The sequence below is a fragment of the Lepidochelys olivacea genome (genome assembly GCF_965140295.1).
Source record: "Lepidochelys olivacea isolate rLepOli2 genome assembly, chromosome: 3".
Taxonomy (NCBI): domain Eukaryota; kingdom Metazoa; phylum Chordata; order Testudines; family Cheloniidae; genus Lepidochelys; species Lepidochelys olivacea.
The window spans coordinates 91,821,442-91,840,747 of NC_140413.1; the positions used below are offsets into that span (position 1 = coordinate 91,821,442).

At 41.5% G+C, this 19,306-nt stretch overlaps 1 protein-coding gene across 1 annotated transcript in view; it reads right to left on the reverse strand.

The window, feature by feature from the left end:
- The window catches only part of CEP85L (centrosomal protein 85L), a 180,319-nt gene that overhangs the window by 152,941 nt on the left and 8,072 nt on the right, over positions 1 to 19,306 (reverse strand). Inside the window, exon 2 of the mRNA XM_084625108.1 lies at positions 619 to 780. Within this exon, the coding sequence (XP_084481234.1) occupies positions 619 to 780 (162 nt within the window). The remainder of the gene's footprint in view (positions 1 to 618; positions 781 to 19,306) is intronic.

Below are 19,306 nucleotides of genomic sequence, written 5' to 3' on the forward strand. Positions count from 1 at the left end.
GATAAGGGGACCATGCATCCCTGTGGCCTATCACTGCTCAACACAGGCTTAACCCATTCTTGTCCCATTCGCTGCCCCAGTGCAATTCCGAACTCCAGGGAGAGCCCTCCATGCAGGGGCAATAGGGATACTACTGTTGTAGTGGCTAAACCCCTTATACATCTTCTGTGATGGCAGCAAGTTCGAGGAATCTTGGGGATATGATATGGCCCAAACTTAGTTTTATCCCTCTCTAGATATTTTTGGATAATCTTAATGAATTTTGCCAGTTCATGAGATGCCCCATATTAAAATACAATTTGTATTCCCCTGAACAGAAGGCAAAAAAAGACATGAGACCTTTCTCCATCTTTTTCCTAGTCCTGTGACTTATCTATCTTTACTCCCACGCAACAGAAGACAACCTTGTGATACAGAGAAGTTAAGGCCCATACAATGCAAATTAATCAGATCTAACCAAACCAATTTCTCAACCCATCATAAAAATTGGCAATGTTCTTTAACAATATTGGAAAAATAAGTATTTTAAGACACATTTGGCCTTTAAAACTTCTTAGTTCATCTCTTTTTCTCTCACCAAGACTGATTAACTTCAGAATTTAAGAAATCTTCACTCACCTTCCACACTATCAGAACAGGAGGTACCAATGCCTGTGTCCCCGCTGTCAGAAGCTATACTGTGTCTTCTGATATGGTTACTTCGGCTGCTCGATGGAATGGTTGTGGCCTGCCACAGTGATTCAGTACCAGATAACCATCCCGCAGAGGAGTAATCTGGGCCTACAGAGAAGGAAGTCAGAAGTCTGTCATTCCCGATACAGACCAGTGAAGTCAATAGTGACTATCTGGTTAGGAATAAAGTTACAATCAGGGCTCTGTGTACTCTTTGGCAAGGTTTGCCTAAATAGTTCTGTAGCAACAGTTAACTGTGGCAGTTCAAAGTAGCAGACTAGAAATTCCCCAACCACTTCAGGTAAACATAAAAATATACTCTTACTGGTTTAAATTTGAACCTGAACAAACAACAAAACTGCACTGATTGTAGCAAGAGATTTAAAATTATTGTATGTTGCCTGCCTTAAATTCACTCATCAACACGCCACAGAACTGTGTTGCACTGAGGAAGCTGTAAGAGGAGAAGATGGAAGCTGGGTAAAAGGTGGTGGAAGCTTTTGGTACTTGAATGCAAGGAAGGTACAGTAGTTTCAAGCTGTACGATAATCACGCTACCTGAATGTTTTTGCTAAAATGAATCATTACTGGAACACTTAACACTGACATCTAACTGGTCAACACTAAGTTTCAAAGTTTAAAAAGACAGATAAATGGGGCAGCTCACATCTCTCAAAACTACCATTTCAAGCTGGCTACAGGCTCAGGAAAATATCAGTCCACTGTTTAAATTTGGAAGGTTTCTTTCACAATCACAGGATCTAAGATTTTCTTTTTTAAAGAAACAAAGATTGGATTGTAAAGCACAGTTCTGCAGAATTATGAAACATAGATTATGCAGAGTACGTGGCCATGCTAACAAAATTAGTCCCCAGAGTATACACTTTATAAGGATGATCAAATGCATACCTGGTGTATGCTAACCCAGATGTCCATCAGAAAGTAACTTTCAGTAACCAACATAGTCTAGTTAAGCATATTTCCAGGTAGAATACTGACAACCAGATTTGTACGTCTAATCAGAAGTCAGACATTAAAAACTGAGAAGCAGTGCACAGCATAGGTCTTGTTATACGCTGACCTAGCAGTTAACTACACACCACACTTTCAATAGTAAGTGATCATCAAAGGTTAGTCCCACATTCGGTAACCATTCTCACATGCCACTCACAGGTATTTTCAGGTCATTTAACAATTTGAGTTCATTACAACACCCCAAACCAGTGATCTGTCGTTCCCGGAGACGAGAATGCAGCTAATGAATTGATAAAGTAGTTTTTGACAGTACTTGAAAAATATACCCATCTAACAAGCCTACTAGCCATGGCGAAAACATGTATACCAACATGCCTCTAAAATGCCCTACCTCCTGCAATTTAAGGCAGTGGCTCTCAACCTTTTCAGACTACTGTAACCCTTTCAGGAGTCTGATTTGTTTTGTGTACCACCCCCCAAGTTTCACCTCATTTAAAAACTACATGGTTACAAAATCAGACATAAAAATACAAAAGTGTCACAGTATACCATTACTGAAAAAAATTGCTTAGTTTCTCATTTTGGCCATATAATTATAAAATAAATCAACTGGAATATAAATATTGTACAGTACTTATGTTTCAGTGTACAGTATATAGAGCAGTATAAACAAGTCATTGTCTGTGTGACATTTTAGTTTGTATTGACTTTGATCGTGCTTTTTAATGTAGCCTGTTGTAAAACAAGGCAAATATCTAGATAAGTTGATGTACCCCCTGGAAGACCCCTGCATACCCCTAGGGGTTCACGGACCCCTGGTTTGAGAACTAGTGATTTAAGGAATACGACAGCTGGATACAGTTTCCGGGGTACAGTAGTTAATTGTAATACTGTCAACTATTTAATACATTTTCAGAATTTGTAACTGAACATCTCTCTCGTTTTTGTTACACCACCAGTCCCTTCCTGGTTACTTCCCATTTTTCCCTCTTAATAGAAGATAATTGTGAATCTTTTTCCTATGTTGTTGTCGGAGTCTGTCATTTCCTTCTCTTTCTCCACAGTGTTCTTTACCCTCTTCCTTTACATTTTCTGTCTTCCCCCCAAACTCAAAACACCTCTGCCTGCCCAAACCACTACATATATTGTCCTGCCCCCCCGCCAGCCACAAAACATCCTCACAGCAGTGATAGGAAGAATTACTGTTATATCCTTCCTTCAGCTCGTTCCCAGCAATTCGCTACACTGCCCATCTCTCTTGCTGCTCATGGTAATTAATGTCCTGCTAAAGATTTGCATTTTATTTCCTCTTTTAATAAAGCAGAAGTACAGAAAAGAGATACAAATACCAAAAACGTAATACAAATGTTTCTTGTTGATATTGCAGCCTAACACACAAAAACATATGCACTGAAGAAAAATCCCAGTCATAAACTAAGTACACACAACCTTTATGCCCAATGCAAAGCTTATACAAGAAGCAATCTCTACATTCGAGGGTCATCTAGATTAGAACCACCTATTTTCCCCACTCTGGACATGCCCAGTGATTGCAACTGCAGTTGGCCTACTTGCAGGAGACAGAATATGGGGGATGGAGGGAAGAAAGCTTCTTTTTTCTTTACATACCATAGCAGGGGCCAGATACAGTCTGGCCACTAAGGAATGCAGCACATCTAAATGATGTAGTTCCAGGTGTCTAAACTGCCAGATGTGCCATAAACAAGGCCCTACATTTTTGTTTAAATTATCTGGGAATTTATCAATGTTTCCATTTAAAAATTTTGAAATGGATGAAACAATTGGTGCAAAAAATCACCACCCCAGTTTTATCAGGTTTGATAGAGGGGGACGGGATGACAGAAAAAAAGCAACAAAGAGAAAATGTAAGTGTACTGAAAGTAAAAAGACGTTTAATGATGTAGTTTATTGCATGAACTGTACATTAAACAGTACGTACACATATGCACACACGTGTGTAGGTATATACATTTTCTACTATTGTCTTGCTTTCACAGACAGCCTTGCATTTACACTTAGACTAAGTGATTATTAACAAAACACAGCTACCTAAGGTAATGGACTGGATTTTCTTAATCAGTATTTTCATAAGAATGGCCATACTGGGTCAGACCAACGGTCCATCTAGCCCAGTATCCTGTCTTCCGACAGTGGCCAATGCCAGGTGCTCCAGAGGGAATAAACAGAACAGGTAATCAAGTGATCCATCCCATTGCCCATTCCCAGCTTCTGGCAAACAGACGCTAGGGACCCCATCCTTGCCCATCCTGGCTAATAGCCATTGATGGACCTATCCTCCATGAATTTATCTAGTTCTTTTTTGAACCCTATTAAAGTCTTGGCCTTCACAACATCCTCTGGCAAAGAGTTTCACAGGTTGATTGTGTGTTGTGTGAAGAAATACTTCCTTTTGTTTGTTTTAAACCTACTGCCTATTAATTTCATCTGGTGACCCCTAGTTATTGTGTTATGAGAAGGAGTAAATAACACTTCCTTATTTACTTTCTCCACACCAGTCACGGATTTTATAGACCTCTATCATATTCCTGCTTCGTTGTCTCTTTTCCAAGATTAAAAGTCCCAAATTTATTAATCTCGCCTCATACGGAAACTGTTCCATACCCCTGATTATTTTTGTTGCCCTTTTCTGAACCTTTTCCAATTCCCATATATCTTTTTTGAGATGGGGCAACCACATCTGCATGCAGTATTCAAGATGTGAGTGTACCATGGATTTATATAGAGGCAGTGTGATATTTTCTGTGTTATTATCCATCCCTTTCTTAATGATTCCTGACAGTCTTTAAGCTTTTTTGACTGCCCCTGCACATTGAGTGGATGTTTTCAGAGAACTATCCACAATGAGTCCAAGATCTCTCTCTTGCGTGGTAACAGCTAATTTAGACCCCATGATTTTATATGTATAGCTGGGATTATGTTTTCCAATGTGCATTACTTTGCATTTATCAACATTAAATTTCATCTGCCATTTTGTTGTCCAGTCACCCAGTTTTGAGAGATCCCTTTGTAACTCTTCAGTCTGCTTTGGACTTCACTATCTTGAGTAGTTTTGTATCATCTGCAAATTTTGCCACCTCACTGTTTACCCCTTTTCCCAGATCATTTATGAATATGTTGAACAACAATGGTCCCAGTACAGATCCCTGGGGGGCATAACTATTTACCTCTCTCCATTCTGAGAACGGACCATTTATTCCTACCCTTTGTTTCCTATCTTTAAACCAGTTACTGATCCATGAGAGGACCTTCCTGCTTACCCCATGACGGCTTATTTTGCTTAAGAGCCTTTGGTGAGGGACCTTGTCAAAGGCTTTCGGAAAATCTAAGCACACTATATCCACTGGAACTCCCTTGTCCACGTACTTGTTGACCCCCCTCAAAGAATTCTAGTAGACTGTAAAGGAAAATCATGCATCGTCAAAAACCATGCTGAATCTTCCCCAACAAATTACGTTCATCTATGTGTCTGACAATTCTGTTCTTTACTATAGTTTCAACCAGTTTGCCCGGTACTGAAGTTAGGCTTACCAGCCTGTAACTGCCAGGATCACCTCTGGAGCCCTTTTCAAAAGTTGGCATCACATTAGCTATCCTCCAGTCATTTGGTACAGAAGCAGATTTAAATGATAGGTTACAAACCACAGTTAGTAGTTCTTCAATTTCACATTTGAGTTCCTTCAGAACTCTTGGGTGAATACCATCTGGTCCTGGTGACTTATTACTGTTTATTTTATTAGCTTGTTACAAAACCTGCTCCAATGACACCTCAATCTGGGACAGTTCCTCAGATATGTCACCTAAAAAGAATGGCTCAGGTTTGGGAATCTCCCTCACATCCTCAGCTGTGAAGACCAATGCAAAAAATTCATTTAGTTTCTCTGCAATGGCTTTATTGTCCTTAAGTTCTCCTTAAACATCACGATAGTCTAGTGGCCCCACTGGGTGTTTGGCAGGCTTTCGGCTTCTGCGTACATAAAAAAATGTTTTGCTATTACTTTTTGAGTCTTTGGCTAGCTGTTCTTCAAATTCTTTTTTGGCCTTCCTAATTATATCTTTATACTTCACTTGCCAGAGTTTATGCTCTTTTCTATTAAGATTTAGCTTCCACTTTTAAAAGGATGCCTTTTTGCCTCTGACTGCTTCTTTTACTTTGGTGTTTAGCCATAGTGGCACTTTTTTGGTTCTCTTACTATGTTTTTTTAATTTGGGGTATACATTTAAGTTGAGCCTCTATTATGGTATCTTTAAAAAGTTTCCATGCAGCTTGCAGGGATTTCACTTTAAAACAGAAATTAAAAGGTACAGTTCCTAACTTCCTCATTTTTGTGTAGTCCCCCTTTCTGAAATTAAATGCTACCGTGGTGGGCTGCTATGGTGTTTTCCCCACCACAGGGATGTTAAATTTAATTATATTATGGTCACTAATGTATTTGAGTGATCCAAAATTAGGGAGAAAAAAAATCAATATAAACCAAAGTAACAGTTTTGTAAAACCCAGGCTTCAATGTTTTTGGTAAAAAAATCAGTAAAAACTGAAAACAAAGGGTCTTAGCCATGAAAAAATGAAAATTACGATCTTAAAAAGAAAAGGAGTACTTGTGGCACCTTAGTCTCTATGGTGCCACAAGTACTCCTTTTCTTTTTGCGAATACAGACTAACACGGCTGCTACTCTGAAACCTATTTCCTCTTACTATCCCACTGGTGCATTTTGTAGATGAAAACTATTATGCAGAGTAAGTACTGTACACATGTGGTAGCTTTTCATAGTTAATTTTCTCCACTGCCATAAATTGTTTAAAAAAAAAAAAAAAAAAAAGCAGAATGCAATAAGACACTCCAGTTTATTAAACTGAGTCCCGAGAAAAAATTTGTCTCAAGAGCTGAAAGTTAAGTTGTAACCAATACAAATTTAAAAAGTGTAAAGATACAAAGCCCCAATTCTAAACTAAGGCAGTTAAGAAAGCAAAAAACAGAAACCAAAAAAAAAAAAAAAAAAAAATCCTTGCAGGCTGAATTCAGTTTATTATTTAAAATTCATTAGCTTGGAGTATTTAATAGAAAATTGCATGACAATCACCACATACACTGTCTCATAGCCCCCACCTCCTCTTCAACACTACTTGGTGAATTTGTGACATATATATATATATAAAGAGTGAGGGACTAATGTAACTGAGCCAAGCTTAATATGGGCAGATGATATGCAAGCTTCTCCACACTGCTCTGCCAGTGCACCTGTGTTACCCTGCTGTTCTTATCTTAAACCAGCCAACCAACATAAAATTGCCAATCTCGCCTAATTGGGGGAGGAGGGTGAGACACACACAACACCAGCAAGTATCACACCAGTCAGACATCAATGCAATATTTTACAGTTTGACCAGTTTTATCTCATGAAGATGATCTGATTTACAAATAAGTGCACTAAAAATCTGTTCCAAAAAGATCAGAATTATGGTCAGATCAGGTAGCAATTCCTTCCAATGAGCACAACACACACACACGTTCCCAGGATTCTATGTCTGGAATAGGCTTAGTTTAATCAAGAGCTGTTAATTATTGCTCTCTAAGGCTGAGCAGACAAAATAAATGAAAGATAAGATGCTGTCTTACCACCATGAGTATTTATATACAATATAAAAATAATTTTAAATATAAAATCAGTAGACAGCAAAGTGTATACAGAGGCAGAAGTGGACTAGTATTTATTGAGACAGATTAGCTCAACATTCACTGCCTTCTTTTGTATAAAATTTAACCTTTCTACAGAAAAAGTCACATATAAAGTATTCAGATACCAGACAGACAGCTAGCCAGCTTTTTGGCTGCATCAGCACTTTATTTTAGCAGCAGTGTAGATTTTAATATAATTGTGCATAAATTTATGCATGTATATAACAGAATAACCTTCACAAGAAGGGTTTTAGAATCCCAGTTTAGTGAGTGAGTTAATGAACTTAGACACTAAACTACAAGCAACAGCTGAAGTCTTCCACCCTTGTTATGAAATTGGTAAAATACTGAAATTGGTAAGTTATATTGTAAACTACAGAATACTAGATTTTCTGTCCTTGACACGGCTTTGGACACAGCAATTTCAAAACTGTGACCAGAAATGAGTCAGCTTGGACAGCCAACATTAATTTTAACATTCCTTGTCAGTTTAAGAGGAACCTTGCTACGCTGAAATTAAACATGACCATGCTCTAATTTGTCATAGTTAGTCTTTCTTCAAAAGTTCATTTGCTTTATAAATTAGACTGTAAATACGATAGCTGGAGTGACTTTCGATTCAAATACTCCTGTGGAGGAACAGTGAATGGTTACAAAGAAAGGAAGATCAGTTACCTTAGGGTAACTGGAGTTCAAGATGGGTGATCCTTATGAGTATTCACTGTGGGTGCACTTGTGCTCCATGAGCCCAGAACCAGAAACACTTCAAGAGCTGCATCCATTGATCTGTGCCACTGCCTCCTCCTGCTCCAAACCGAGGGCACAAGGGGCAGTGCAGACCAACTGTCAGCCACCTCTATAGTCCCTGCTCTACCATGAATCCAAAGAGGACCCAAGCAGCAGGGAAGGAAGGAGGATCACGAACATCCACGGGCGCTACACATCTTGAATTCCAGTTACTAGGAAAGGTAAGCAACCTTCCTTTCTTCTTTTAGTGCTGATTCCTATGGTTGACTCCCAGTGCTCACTGAGGAGGAGGGTGCGAGGAAGCACTCTGTACTACACAGCAGAGGATACCAGAGCCAAAGGAAGCGTCTGAAGCTGAAGTTTGAAACAGAGCACAATGGTTGGCAAAGGTGTGTACAGAACCGCAAGTAGCTGCTCAAAGATATAGCTTCTCCTTTCATTCTGACAGCGATAGCAACAAATAATCTCAGAGACTTCCTAAAGGGTCTTGTCTGGCACAAACAGAAGGCCAAGGCCCTGCATACATCCAGAGAATTAAGCTTGACTTCTTCAGTGCTAATGTGGGGCCTTGAGTAGAACCCTAGAAGGCAAACAGTCTGGTTAAGGTGAAATTCAGAAGGCACTTTAGGGATTAGTTCGGGATGCAGTCTCAAAAGAGACTTTGTACCTGTGAAAGCCTGTGTCTAGTGGGTTTGCCCCAACCTGCCTTACCCTCCTAGTGGAGGTCATAACCTTAAGGAAGGCCACCTTCCAAGAGAGGTGCAGGTGGGAATAGGAAGCCAAAAGATAGCCTCATGAGCGCAGGGGGGACAATGCTCAGACAGAGATCGGTTTAGAAACTGGAGGGTCTCTCTTTATGATGTCCTTCCGGAGCTTCATAGTCATGGCATGGGTAAAGACTGAGCAGCCCTCAACAGGGAGATGGAACGCATCAATAGCTGCCAAGCATATCTTACAGAACTGATTGAAGACTTCAAGTCTGTCTGAAAGAGAGGATATTCCAGGATGAATGGGATTTCCAAATGTCTCAGGAGGTAAGCAGTATAGCATTTCCATGTAGAGGGTTTTCTGCTGCTACTAAGAATAGACTGAATGTCCTGGGAGCAGGTTCTTTCTATGCTTATCGTCTATCCAAAAATCACTATGCAGTATACTTTGTTACACATCTTTCTGCTCCTCTATAGAAAGAGAAACCATATAAAATTAAGCTTGGGAGGATGATGCAGCTGGTTTGAAGCATAAGTGAACAAGTTGGGATGGCACTGTGAAATTAGCTAAATATCTTAACTACACTTTACTGAAGTTTCAGGTTCTAGAAACTATTTGTATGTAGATTTTTGTTTGTTTTAGAAAAGATTGCGGCTTCTTTGGTGCTCGCACAGCGAGGTAGTGGAATCAACATTCAAACAACTTTTCTTTACGAAAGATTTGTTTGGGAATGTCCACCACTTTTCCACCATAATAATTTAGGATATATGTACAGAGTTGCTGTTTCCACTTTTTGCCAACAATACTGTCAATACCATCGAGCGGCCAATACTGCACTGGAACTGGCCTGTGCAGTTTACAATGTTTGTAATAGCAGAGCTCGCAACAGGCACAATTTCTGAGACGCTGAGGGTTAAGAACTCCACTTCAGACAAATCAAGCAGGAACTAAGCTCCCATTCTGCACACCTTCAGAAAGTGCTGGCAGGTATCTCCTACCCTACTGGCCTTATATGGTCAGCAACTGTGGAGAAGCCCCTCCTATATATATTTATAGTCTGCAGGCTGGGAGCTCCCCTCCGACATATCTTTTAAGGTGACATTCAGCAGAGAAGTTCTTGTTCCTTGTGCAGAAATAGAGCTCATTCAACAAGAGCAGTCATATAAATTAACAGATTACATGTACAAGTTAAGAAAATATACAAAAAGAAATACAATAAGACCTGTGTCCTTCTATGTATACTTCAGAAGAGGCGTGCATAACGTTTCAGGTCTGAGACATGTCTATAAAAACACCGTTCTTCATAGATAAAACAGATTAATATTATTCTAAAGCCAAAAAAGTTTGCATATCAGTAAAACTGTGTTCCAAGCAAGTTACAATTTGCCTCAAAACTGATAAGATATTGTGTAGTCCTCTACTCCTCTCAAATTAAAGGGGGTTGAAAATTATTAGGGAAGCACTACTTCACTTCTAACTACAGAAACAAGGTACATTTCTGCACAACACTAAATCCCAATTTGGTGAAGAAACAATGGCAAATCCATATATAGTATATTAATGCAATTTTATAAACAATCCATCTAAGGATTCTAGTGGGATCCCACACCATAAGAGAAAAGCTCTTGTGGTTTACTATAGCACCAGAAACCCTCCATTCCATAAATTGTTTTCTTATAACTCACTGGCAGCCATCTATTATGATTTATAGACCTGTTCAAACTCACAATGCAATGAGTGGCAAAACTTCCATTAACTTCAGCACAATCAGGCCCCAAAACGTCTTACACATAGCAAAATATGACCTTGTAAAGTAACAAAAAGGATAAATTTATTAGCTTTAATAGAATCAAACCCTGCAGGTTGATAAGAGTCCTCAATTCCTATGGATCTCAATTGAATTTGAAGGTGATGATCATCTTTCAGGATAAAGGAATTTGGACTGTGTCTTTTAAAATGTTTGTACAGTACTCAAAGCAATCGTCCCCACCCACTCTGCAGAAGCTAACACAGCTCTAGGCTGTAATAACCTTTCCAAGGATGTCCCTGATGGCCACCATCCACAAAAAGGAGCCTGGGGTCATTCAGCTCCTAAAAGAGAAAACTGGGGGAAGGGAGAGCATGCTAGGTTCTGAAGTTGCTGTGGAAGTACAGGGTCTACATGCAGGCCCTGAGCGCCTCCCGGGATCGCTGGTCATCCTCCAGGTTAGGGAGTGACTTCTCATCTCACTGCCCACAACAGGGAGATGTGGGGAAATCTCTGCAAAGAAAGAGTCTATGAAATCTCTGCAAAGTCCCTTCCTGAAGCTTTGTGCTTTAAAGGAACAATTTAGTCCTTCCTTTTTACTGCATTTTCTGTCTTATTTTTCTTTACAGGTTTTGTTCCCCCCCTTTTAGGATTCTCTCTCGTGTGTGTGTGCACACGCGCACACACACAGTATTGATCTTTGCAGCATTAGCAGACGACCATATATAAATCTATAGCTTAAGAGCTAAACAGAATTCTTCTACATTAAGTCACCATCGGGCAAGAGGGAAATTGACTAAAAGTCATATGGATTACTCAGATTACCTCTGTGGTTAGCTTCATTAATAAAGCACTACTGAGCCACAGTGTTACTTTGGCTGCTCTAGTCTGTCTGCTTCTGGAGGTTTTTCTCTGCTTATGATGGACAAATTATCAGGAAGCATGGGAGGGGTGGTTATGCATGTCAGGTGACCAGCAATGCATGGCTAAGTCACTATGTTCATGCACTCTGGAAAAGGCATTAGGACAGGCTTTAAGCAATAAACATTCAGCAATGGTAACTAGATTTTTATCTTGTGTTATTTCAACACATTTATTTTATTTAACAAGGCTTCTGCAGGGCTTCAATTAGGACCTAATTTTTTTTTTAATCTCCTTCCTCTGAAAGATCAGGGATGGCCATGGCTGGAGATGGGACTCTGGAGGAGAAAGGCCAGGACTATGAGGTGGCACTGAACAGTTTATCTGTCAGTGCTTGGCTGGCTGGTTCTTGCTCACATGCTCAGGGTTTAACTGATTGTCGTATGTGGGGCTGTGAAGGAATTTCCCCCAGGTCAGATTGGCGCTGACCTTAAGGGTTTTTGCCTTCCTCTGCAGCTTGTGGGTATGAGTCACTTGCCAGGATTATCTGGGTCTCTCTCACTTAATCATTTGCCTGCTATTGCAGGGACTGAGATTCACCAGTGCCTGAGGTCCCTCTTAATCTCTGTCAATGGTACATAATAATCTAGTCTCCCTGTGGGCTACAATACTGGGATCTAATTTTGGTTGTTGGCTTTTGTATGCAGGTGCTGGTGGCCTGTACTATAGAGGAAGTCAAACTAGATGATCTGGTGGTCCCCTCTGGCCTTATGCTCTAAAACAGGGGTGGGCAAACTTCCTGGCCCGAGGGCCACATCTGGGTGGGGAAATTGCATGCAGGGCCATAAATATATGGCTGGGACAGGGGTGCAGGAGGGAGTGTGAGGTGTGGGAGAGGGTGCGGTGTGCAGGAAGGGGCTCAGGGCAAAGGGTTGGGGTGCAGGAGAGGTGCGGCAGGGGGCTCAGGGCAGGGGGTTGGGGTGCAGGAAGGGGTTGGGGTGCAGGCTCCGGCCCAGCGCTGCTTACCTAGAGCGGCTCCGGAGCAACAGTGGCACGCAGCGGGGCTAAGGCAGGCTCCCTGCCTGCCCTGGCCCCATGCCGTGCCATTCCCAGAAGCAGCCAGCACCACGTCCCGGGGGGGGGGGGGGGGGGCGGCAGGTGGCGGGGGAAAGGGCTCCATGTGCTGCCCTCGCCTGCAGGTACTCCCCCAAAGCTCCCATTGGCCGGGAATGGGGAACCGCAGCCAATGGGAGCTGTGGGGGGTAGTGCCTGCATGAAAGAGCAGCACACTGTGCCCTCTGCCCTGCACCCCCCCACCCCCGCTCATTCATACAGGGGCTGTAGGGACGTGGTGCCAGCCGCTTCCAGGAGTGGTGCGGGGCCCATGGCGGTGGCTATCCCATGGGCCAATCCAAAACCCTGACGGGCCAGATCCAGCCCACAAGCCGTAGTTTACCCACCACTGCTCTAAAAGATTACTATAAATAAGAAGGAGAGAAAATGGATAAATAGTAAATAAGATGAAGGAAGGGAAAAAAACAGAAAGATAGAGGAATGGGAAGGGGAAGACTACTGAGACAAAAAGGGAGGATAATCTTTTATGTATTTTAGCACAGAGCTTACAGAGTTGTAGATAGAGGTAAGACAGCACTCTTTATAAAACCCTTTTACAATTGGAAAAACTTTGTAGGGAAACTCTAGCAATTTTACCCATGTAAACCGATAACATATCGCCCTCTGTATACAAAAGGCCCGTACCTGTATCTTGTGTAACTCCTCGATAAAATAAACATTCACACATTAATGTATTCTATTTCCCAGTTTTTTGATCATGTAATAGGAGACCCTCACATAATGCAAGCAAGTGAACAGAGATAAGATGTGAGAAGGGAGGGAAGAATGACAAAGTATAGAGGACAAGAGAAACCCCTGAGAGTAAGGAATCCAGGAGAGTAGAGGGTGAAAGAGCATGAAGTCTTATCTAACTGAACTCCCAGACTTGCAGCTTTAAATCACTACTACTCATTATTCTAGTATTATTACCACTCAGTATTCTAGACCAATTACATTTAATATTATAACCCAAAATTACTATAAATTCATGTAATTTCTTCTGTGATTTGGTGATATGAATAATCTACTTAAAATTTAGCTCTCATGTGTTATGTTGTCTCTAGAACCCTTTAATGCAATTAAGCCATATTGCATACAGATGGCTACAGGTACAGTATTCTTTACATATCCCCAGAAGCCATTTCCAAATATATAACTCTTTGTAATAACATGGAACATCTAATTATGAACTTCACAAATTATGAAAGATTTTAAGCTATTCGTGTTTCCAGAGAAGAGAAAAACCCTCTGGGGAGAAGAGGGGAGGAGTAATACAAAATACAATGGTTTGACTTTGATCTTAAAATAGCATCCAAGACAGAGTCATCATTTACATGGCTTTGTAAATGCATAAGCCACTGTACAATACTAGGTCAGTGACAAGTTTTCAAGCCCTTTCTGGTGGAGATTATATCAATCTAAAGGCACAAGCACAGACAAACAAAACAAAGACAGACAGACATATAAAGATTATATGAAGGCATTAGGTTCCATTTGTGAGAGGTCACATTCTAGCTTACAACCAAGTCATTATATATATATAAAATTATACACACAAAACTTGAAATAAGGTGCAATTTTTAAAAATTTTATTTACTCATTAGTTTCTTCACTGTGGGTTATTAACCCCTGAAACAGCTTACTAAGGTTGCAGTGGATTTACCTTACATGGAAATTTTTTAAATCCAGACTGGATGTTTTTCAAAAAAAGATATGCTTTACTGCAAACAGGAATTAAGGGAAGTCCTCTAGCCAGCGTTATGCAGAATGACAGACCACATGATCATAGTGTCCCTTCTGGCCTTATAATCTATGAATATATACACCCCACACACAACTATAAAGATTTCATAGAATCACAGAATATCAGGGTTGGAAGGGACCCCAGAAGGTCATCTAGTCCAACCCCCTGCTCAAAGCAGGACCAATTCCCAGTTAAATCATCCCAGCCAGGGCTTTGTCAAGCCTGACCTTAAAAACCTCTAAGGAAGGAGATTCTACCACCTCCCTAGGTAACGCATTCCAGTGTTTCACCACCCTCTTAGTGAAAAAGTTTTTCCTAATATCCAATCTAAACCTCCCCCACTGCAATTTGAGACCATTACTCCTCGTTCTGTCATCTGCTACCATTGAGTACAGTCTAGAGCCATCCTCTTTGGAACCCCCTTTCAGGTAGTTGAAAGCAGCTATCAAATCCCCCCTCATTCTTCTCTTCTGCAGGCTAAACAATCCCAGCTCCCTCAGCCTCTCCTCATAACTCATGTGTTCCAGTCCCCTAATCATTTTTGTTGCCATTTTTCTTTGGGGTTTCTCTCCCTTTTATTATTAATATAAAAATACTCCAATATTTACAGCCAATAAATATATTTCCGTAACAAATAAATTACACAGGGGTGGGGTGGGTCCTTGTTGCTTATTTACATGGATGGGGAGAGGGGGGCAGCTGGCATGCAGGATGGGGGGTAGGTGGGGCAGGAACTGGCTTGGCCAAGGGGCAGGGACCCAGGCGGGGTGCGTTGGGGGGTATTTACACTGGTGACCCCCACCCCACCTCCTCCACTCCTCGGCCAAGTCACCAAGTCCATCTCTGCAGTTTGAGCTGGCCTGGGGGGCACAGGAACACAGCCCCCCATTCCACCAGCCCCTCCCCCACCTGGGCACAAGGACACCATTGGCCCATCGCCAGCAGGCAGGCCGTGGGGCATGGGAGATCACCCGCTTCGGGGGGCCAGAGCCAACTTCCCCCCCTCCTCTCCAAGGACTGCCGCCCACAGGTAATGGGGATGGGTGCCCTGTTCCCAGCATGCAATGCAGTCCTGCCCAACGCTACTGGGAGGGCGTCTTGTGTCAGCTCAGGGTCTGCCCTCGTTCCCACATGCCAGCGCCCACCAGCCAGTGCCATGCCAGCCAGGATGGGCAGTCACAAGCAGCCAACAGCACCAGGCTTTCATCCTATCAAGATTTGCTTTCATCCTATCAATCACAGGTAAAATCCTGGCCGCACCGAAGTCCATGAGAATTCTGCCGTTTACTTTAGTAGAGCCGAGATTTTATCTCACTTGCTGATCATATTTATATGGGTTCCTTTCTTTCTTCCAGATACAGCCTATTAGCACACAGCAAAATTTAGAAATGTAGACTACAGATGTTTCTTATTTTACATTTGGCACAAAAGACTCCATAAATTACCTCATGTCTGCTATGCTGGCTCACTTCCTTGTCTTCATATTCAATGTACTCTTTACCCCACTGTTCCACTTTTGCTCTCAATTCAATCTGATTACTGCAGACTGGGAGTCTTCCTTTTAAATTCAGAGAGCCTATCAGTTAAAAATGGCTTTACTAGACACCTCTCTTTTCATAGCATTAATAATAAAAATGTTATAGATTTTGTTTTACACTGTACACTTGTGTACACTTCCTACACTGGGCCCTCTGGGTATGCAGCCAATTGCTGAAGTCAATTAAATGAGACATATTGTACGTGAACAGCAGAATCCCTTCCCCACCATCAAAAGACCACTCAGACCCCCAAGTCAGTGTACAAATTTAGCCCTTTCCCAGGGTTTGGCTTTATTGATAACTCAAACACACCACCACACCATAAACTTGTGCCCTCTCATCGCCTGGCCATTCCTAGGGTTTTCTCTCCATAACCTCCTTCTTCCTAGCACCCTAATTCCTCCTCTTTAAAGAGCCAGTCCCACCTCCCTATATACAGGGTGGAGTGAGTAGTCATGTCTACTACGAGTCAGTCAACAAAACTTCAGTAGCTTTATAGAAGGTTCTCACACTTGCTAACAGAGTGAATCACAGAAGAACTCTTGCCAAGCTGGTGTACTGGACTTGGGGAAAAACAGAATAAAAACACCCGTCGTCTTCACTATAAACAAAGGCCTATAAATAACCCTGACTGTAAAGAACAGCCATGTAAAAATGGGATGTAGGAAGTGTATTACAATTGGTCAGTAATCTTCAAATATCAGGTATTTCTATTGAAACATGAAAGAATTTCCATATTTTTCAACTTCTACACCTGAGTGCAAGGGTCAAAATCATGGTCCCTTTCAAGTCACTTGGAGCTTTGAGATTGACTTGAATGGGGCCAGAATTTCACCCTACAATTTTAACAAAAACACCAATTTTCTTTACACTTGCTATGGTGCATTTGGAATGAAATCCTTTCCCCAGCACTTAGCCAGAGTAAGTGAGCTGGCCACTAGGAAATTTCAAAGGGGGAAAGGGGACATGCATGAAGAAATGCTCCCAAGCTACAGAGCAGGAACAGAATCATTTCAGGACTCCCACTCCACCCCAATAACTGACATATCCTCTGTGGGCAAGTCCAGACAGGCAAAAAAGGGTGCATTTTTCAATCACATTAGCTTAACAGGATTGAACAGTCCTGTTAAGACACAGGGGAAAACTAGGCTACAACACAGCCAGCTAACACATCTTCAAACACGTTAGCAGCACTTTAACTGGGTGTTCCAATTGTGTTCAACTAAGATGATTTAAACACACGCACTTTTTGTCAAGACAGAACCTTTGACTCAGCAGCTCCCCTCCAAATCCACTGCATGCCAGCATCTTGGAAGCCCCCACGGAGCGGAGATAAACATTCAGTTTTCCTTTGAATAACAGCGTCAAAGGGTTTGCTTACTTTTAATGGCAAATATTCCCCTTAACCCCACCCAGGCTACCAACAGCTACTTCTTTTCCTCTTCTTTCTCAACTGTTTAATGGCTTTACATACAGTAAAATCTTCTATATGATTTAAATTATGATTCTTCTGGTACAATGATCTTACCAAGTCCTTTTTCTAGTTACATCAAAAGAAGTGGTGCATGAAGTTACAGAACATCATGAATATAAGAGTACAAATGTTAGCCCTATTTTCCATATCAGTTTTGCTAGAGAGATTTTTTTTAAAAATAAAGTGGTAAATATTACCACCTGTGCGATGTCTAGCTAGGTCACCATCCCTTTGAGCTTCTACTCACAGACGCTTTCATCCTTTGATTAATATGAGTCATAGAATTCTGTATAAAGTGAAGTCTCTTTTGCATTAATTCTCAACTATAAAACAAGTCTAAGGATCAGGATTGTCCATACTTACGGATAACTTTGTTGCAGAGCAGGCATCCAAGAAGAGCTGCCATTTTTAAAGAAAAAATCTTGAAAAGATGCCCAATTTACCCTGAAACACATTTGAAAAAGTTGCGACTTCCAACAGCATCTGGACGTGCCCTATTGTAAAAAGGGTGAACCAGACACTAAAAACTGGATAACTGGTGATAAAGTCTCAGACAAGGTTTCTGAGTGACTTAGGAATGCTTCTTGCTTGGATACTGCACGTTAAGACTCTTTAATTAAAAGATGAAAATTATGTTTGTAACAAAAATCCTTTTTGCTTATTGGAACATAGATTATATCATATAAGAACTGTCAAAGTATTGAACAAAATGCTAATTTATAAGCCTACCACAAGCTTCCATGCATTATAAATGAATTTGCATTTGGAAATTTCACAGCCTCTGTCACTAAAAGTGCAGGAGGGGAACAAGTGCTCAGTCACTCCATGGCTGGCTAGTTTTCAAAGATACGCAAGGGTTTGGGATTACACGGACAGCTGCAGAAGAGAAAGTGATTAACATCACAAGCCACTCTTCTTTCTCTGGTAACTTCCCAGCTCTCTACTACCTGCTGTACAGCCCCTTCTTAAAAAAAATCCTTCCCTTGATCAGGACATTAGTACCACTCAGTCTTTAGCCTGCCTTTTCTCAGCCAAGGGTTTGTAAAAGCAGTCTTCCCTTATCACTTTAACCCCCATTCATACAATACTATTCTGGACCAATTCCAATCTGCCAGTGCCATTAAAGCTGCTTACTCCCTGGAGTTAACATCATGATCCTTCTTTCTACTGCTCCTCTCTCCTCATTCTCCTTGACCTCCATGTGGGAGTCTGCAGCTGAAGATCTACTTCCTGAAGTCACCAGATGGACTGTAGTGGTGAACCAAATCGGTGTGAAGAGGCTACTGGAAAGACTCATGTAGTTGTAAGATTTGATTCATCCTCCCTCTTGCTACAGGAGTTTGTGCACCAGGTGAAACTTGAGGGACTAGTGCACCTCAACAAAGGAAATTCTTCCCGGGGAGGACAGGTAGCGTATGCACTATTGCACTTTCTACACTGTCCACATGCTTGCCACATGGCAGCAGAGGTCACAGGGGAATGACATCAGGAAGAAGCAGCACCTCCCAGGTCATGCCTCTGGGGGCTACTCAATTGACAAATGCTGGAAAATCAGTAGGATAATGAATATTCTGGCAGCAGAGCCAGCTGACGGACAATCAGCTATTTTGGAGAATGTTACCTTGGACCCCAAATCCTTAGATCCTTCAGCCTAACCTTTCACAGGCAGCTCTGCAGGGTAATTAATTGTCGGGTGTAGAAGAGCAAACGGCCAGGACCCATACAAGGCTGGTCACAACTCTAACTAAATTTGCATGAATTTTTCAACCCCCTACTTCTGAGCCTTTATAGGTTCCAGTGATTGAGTAGCTGAGCAAATGCTCTGCAGCTCCTCCTGGCCAGTCTGACCATCCTTAAATTAGCCAGACCACCAGATTAGCAAAAATCTCCCCTATAGAGAAATAAGGGGCCTCTACACCCCTCAAGATTAGGTTCTGCATATTTTCTAATAACTTATATCAGAGGTTCTCAAACTGTGGTCCACGGACAAGTTCCACTCAGGTGGTCCAC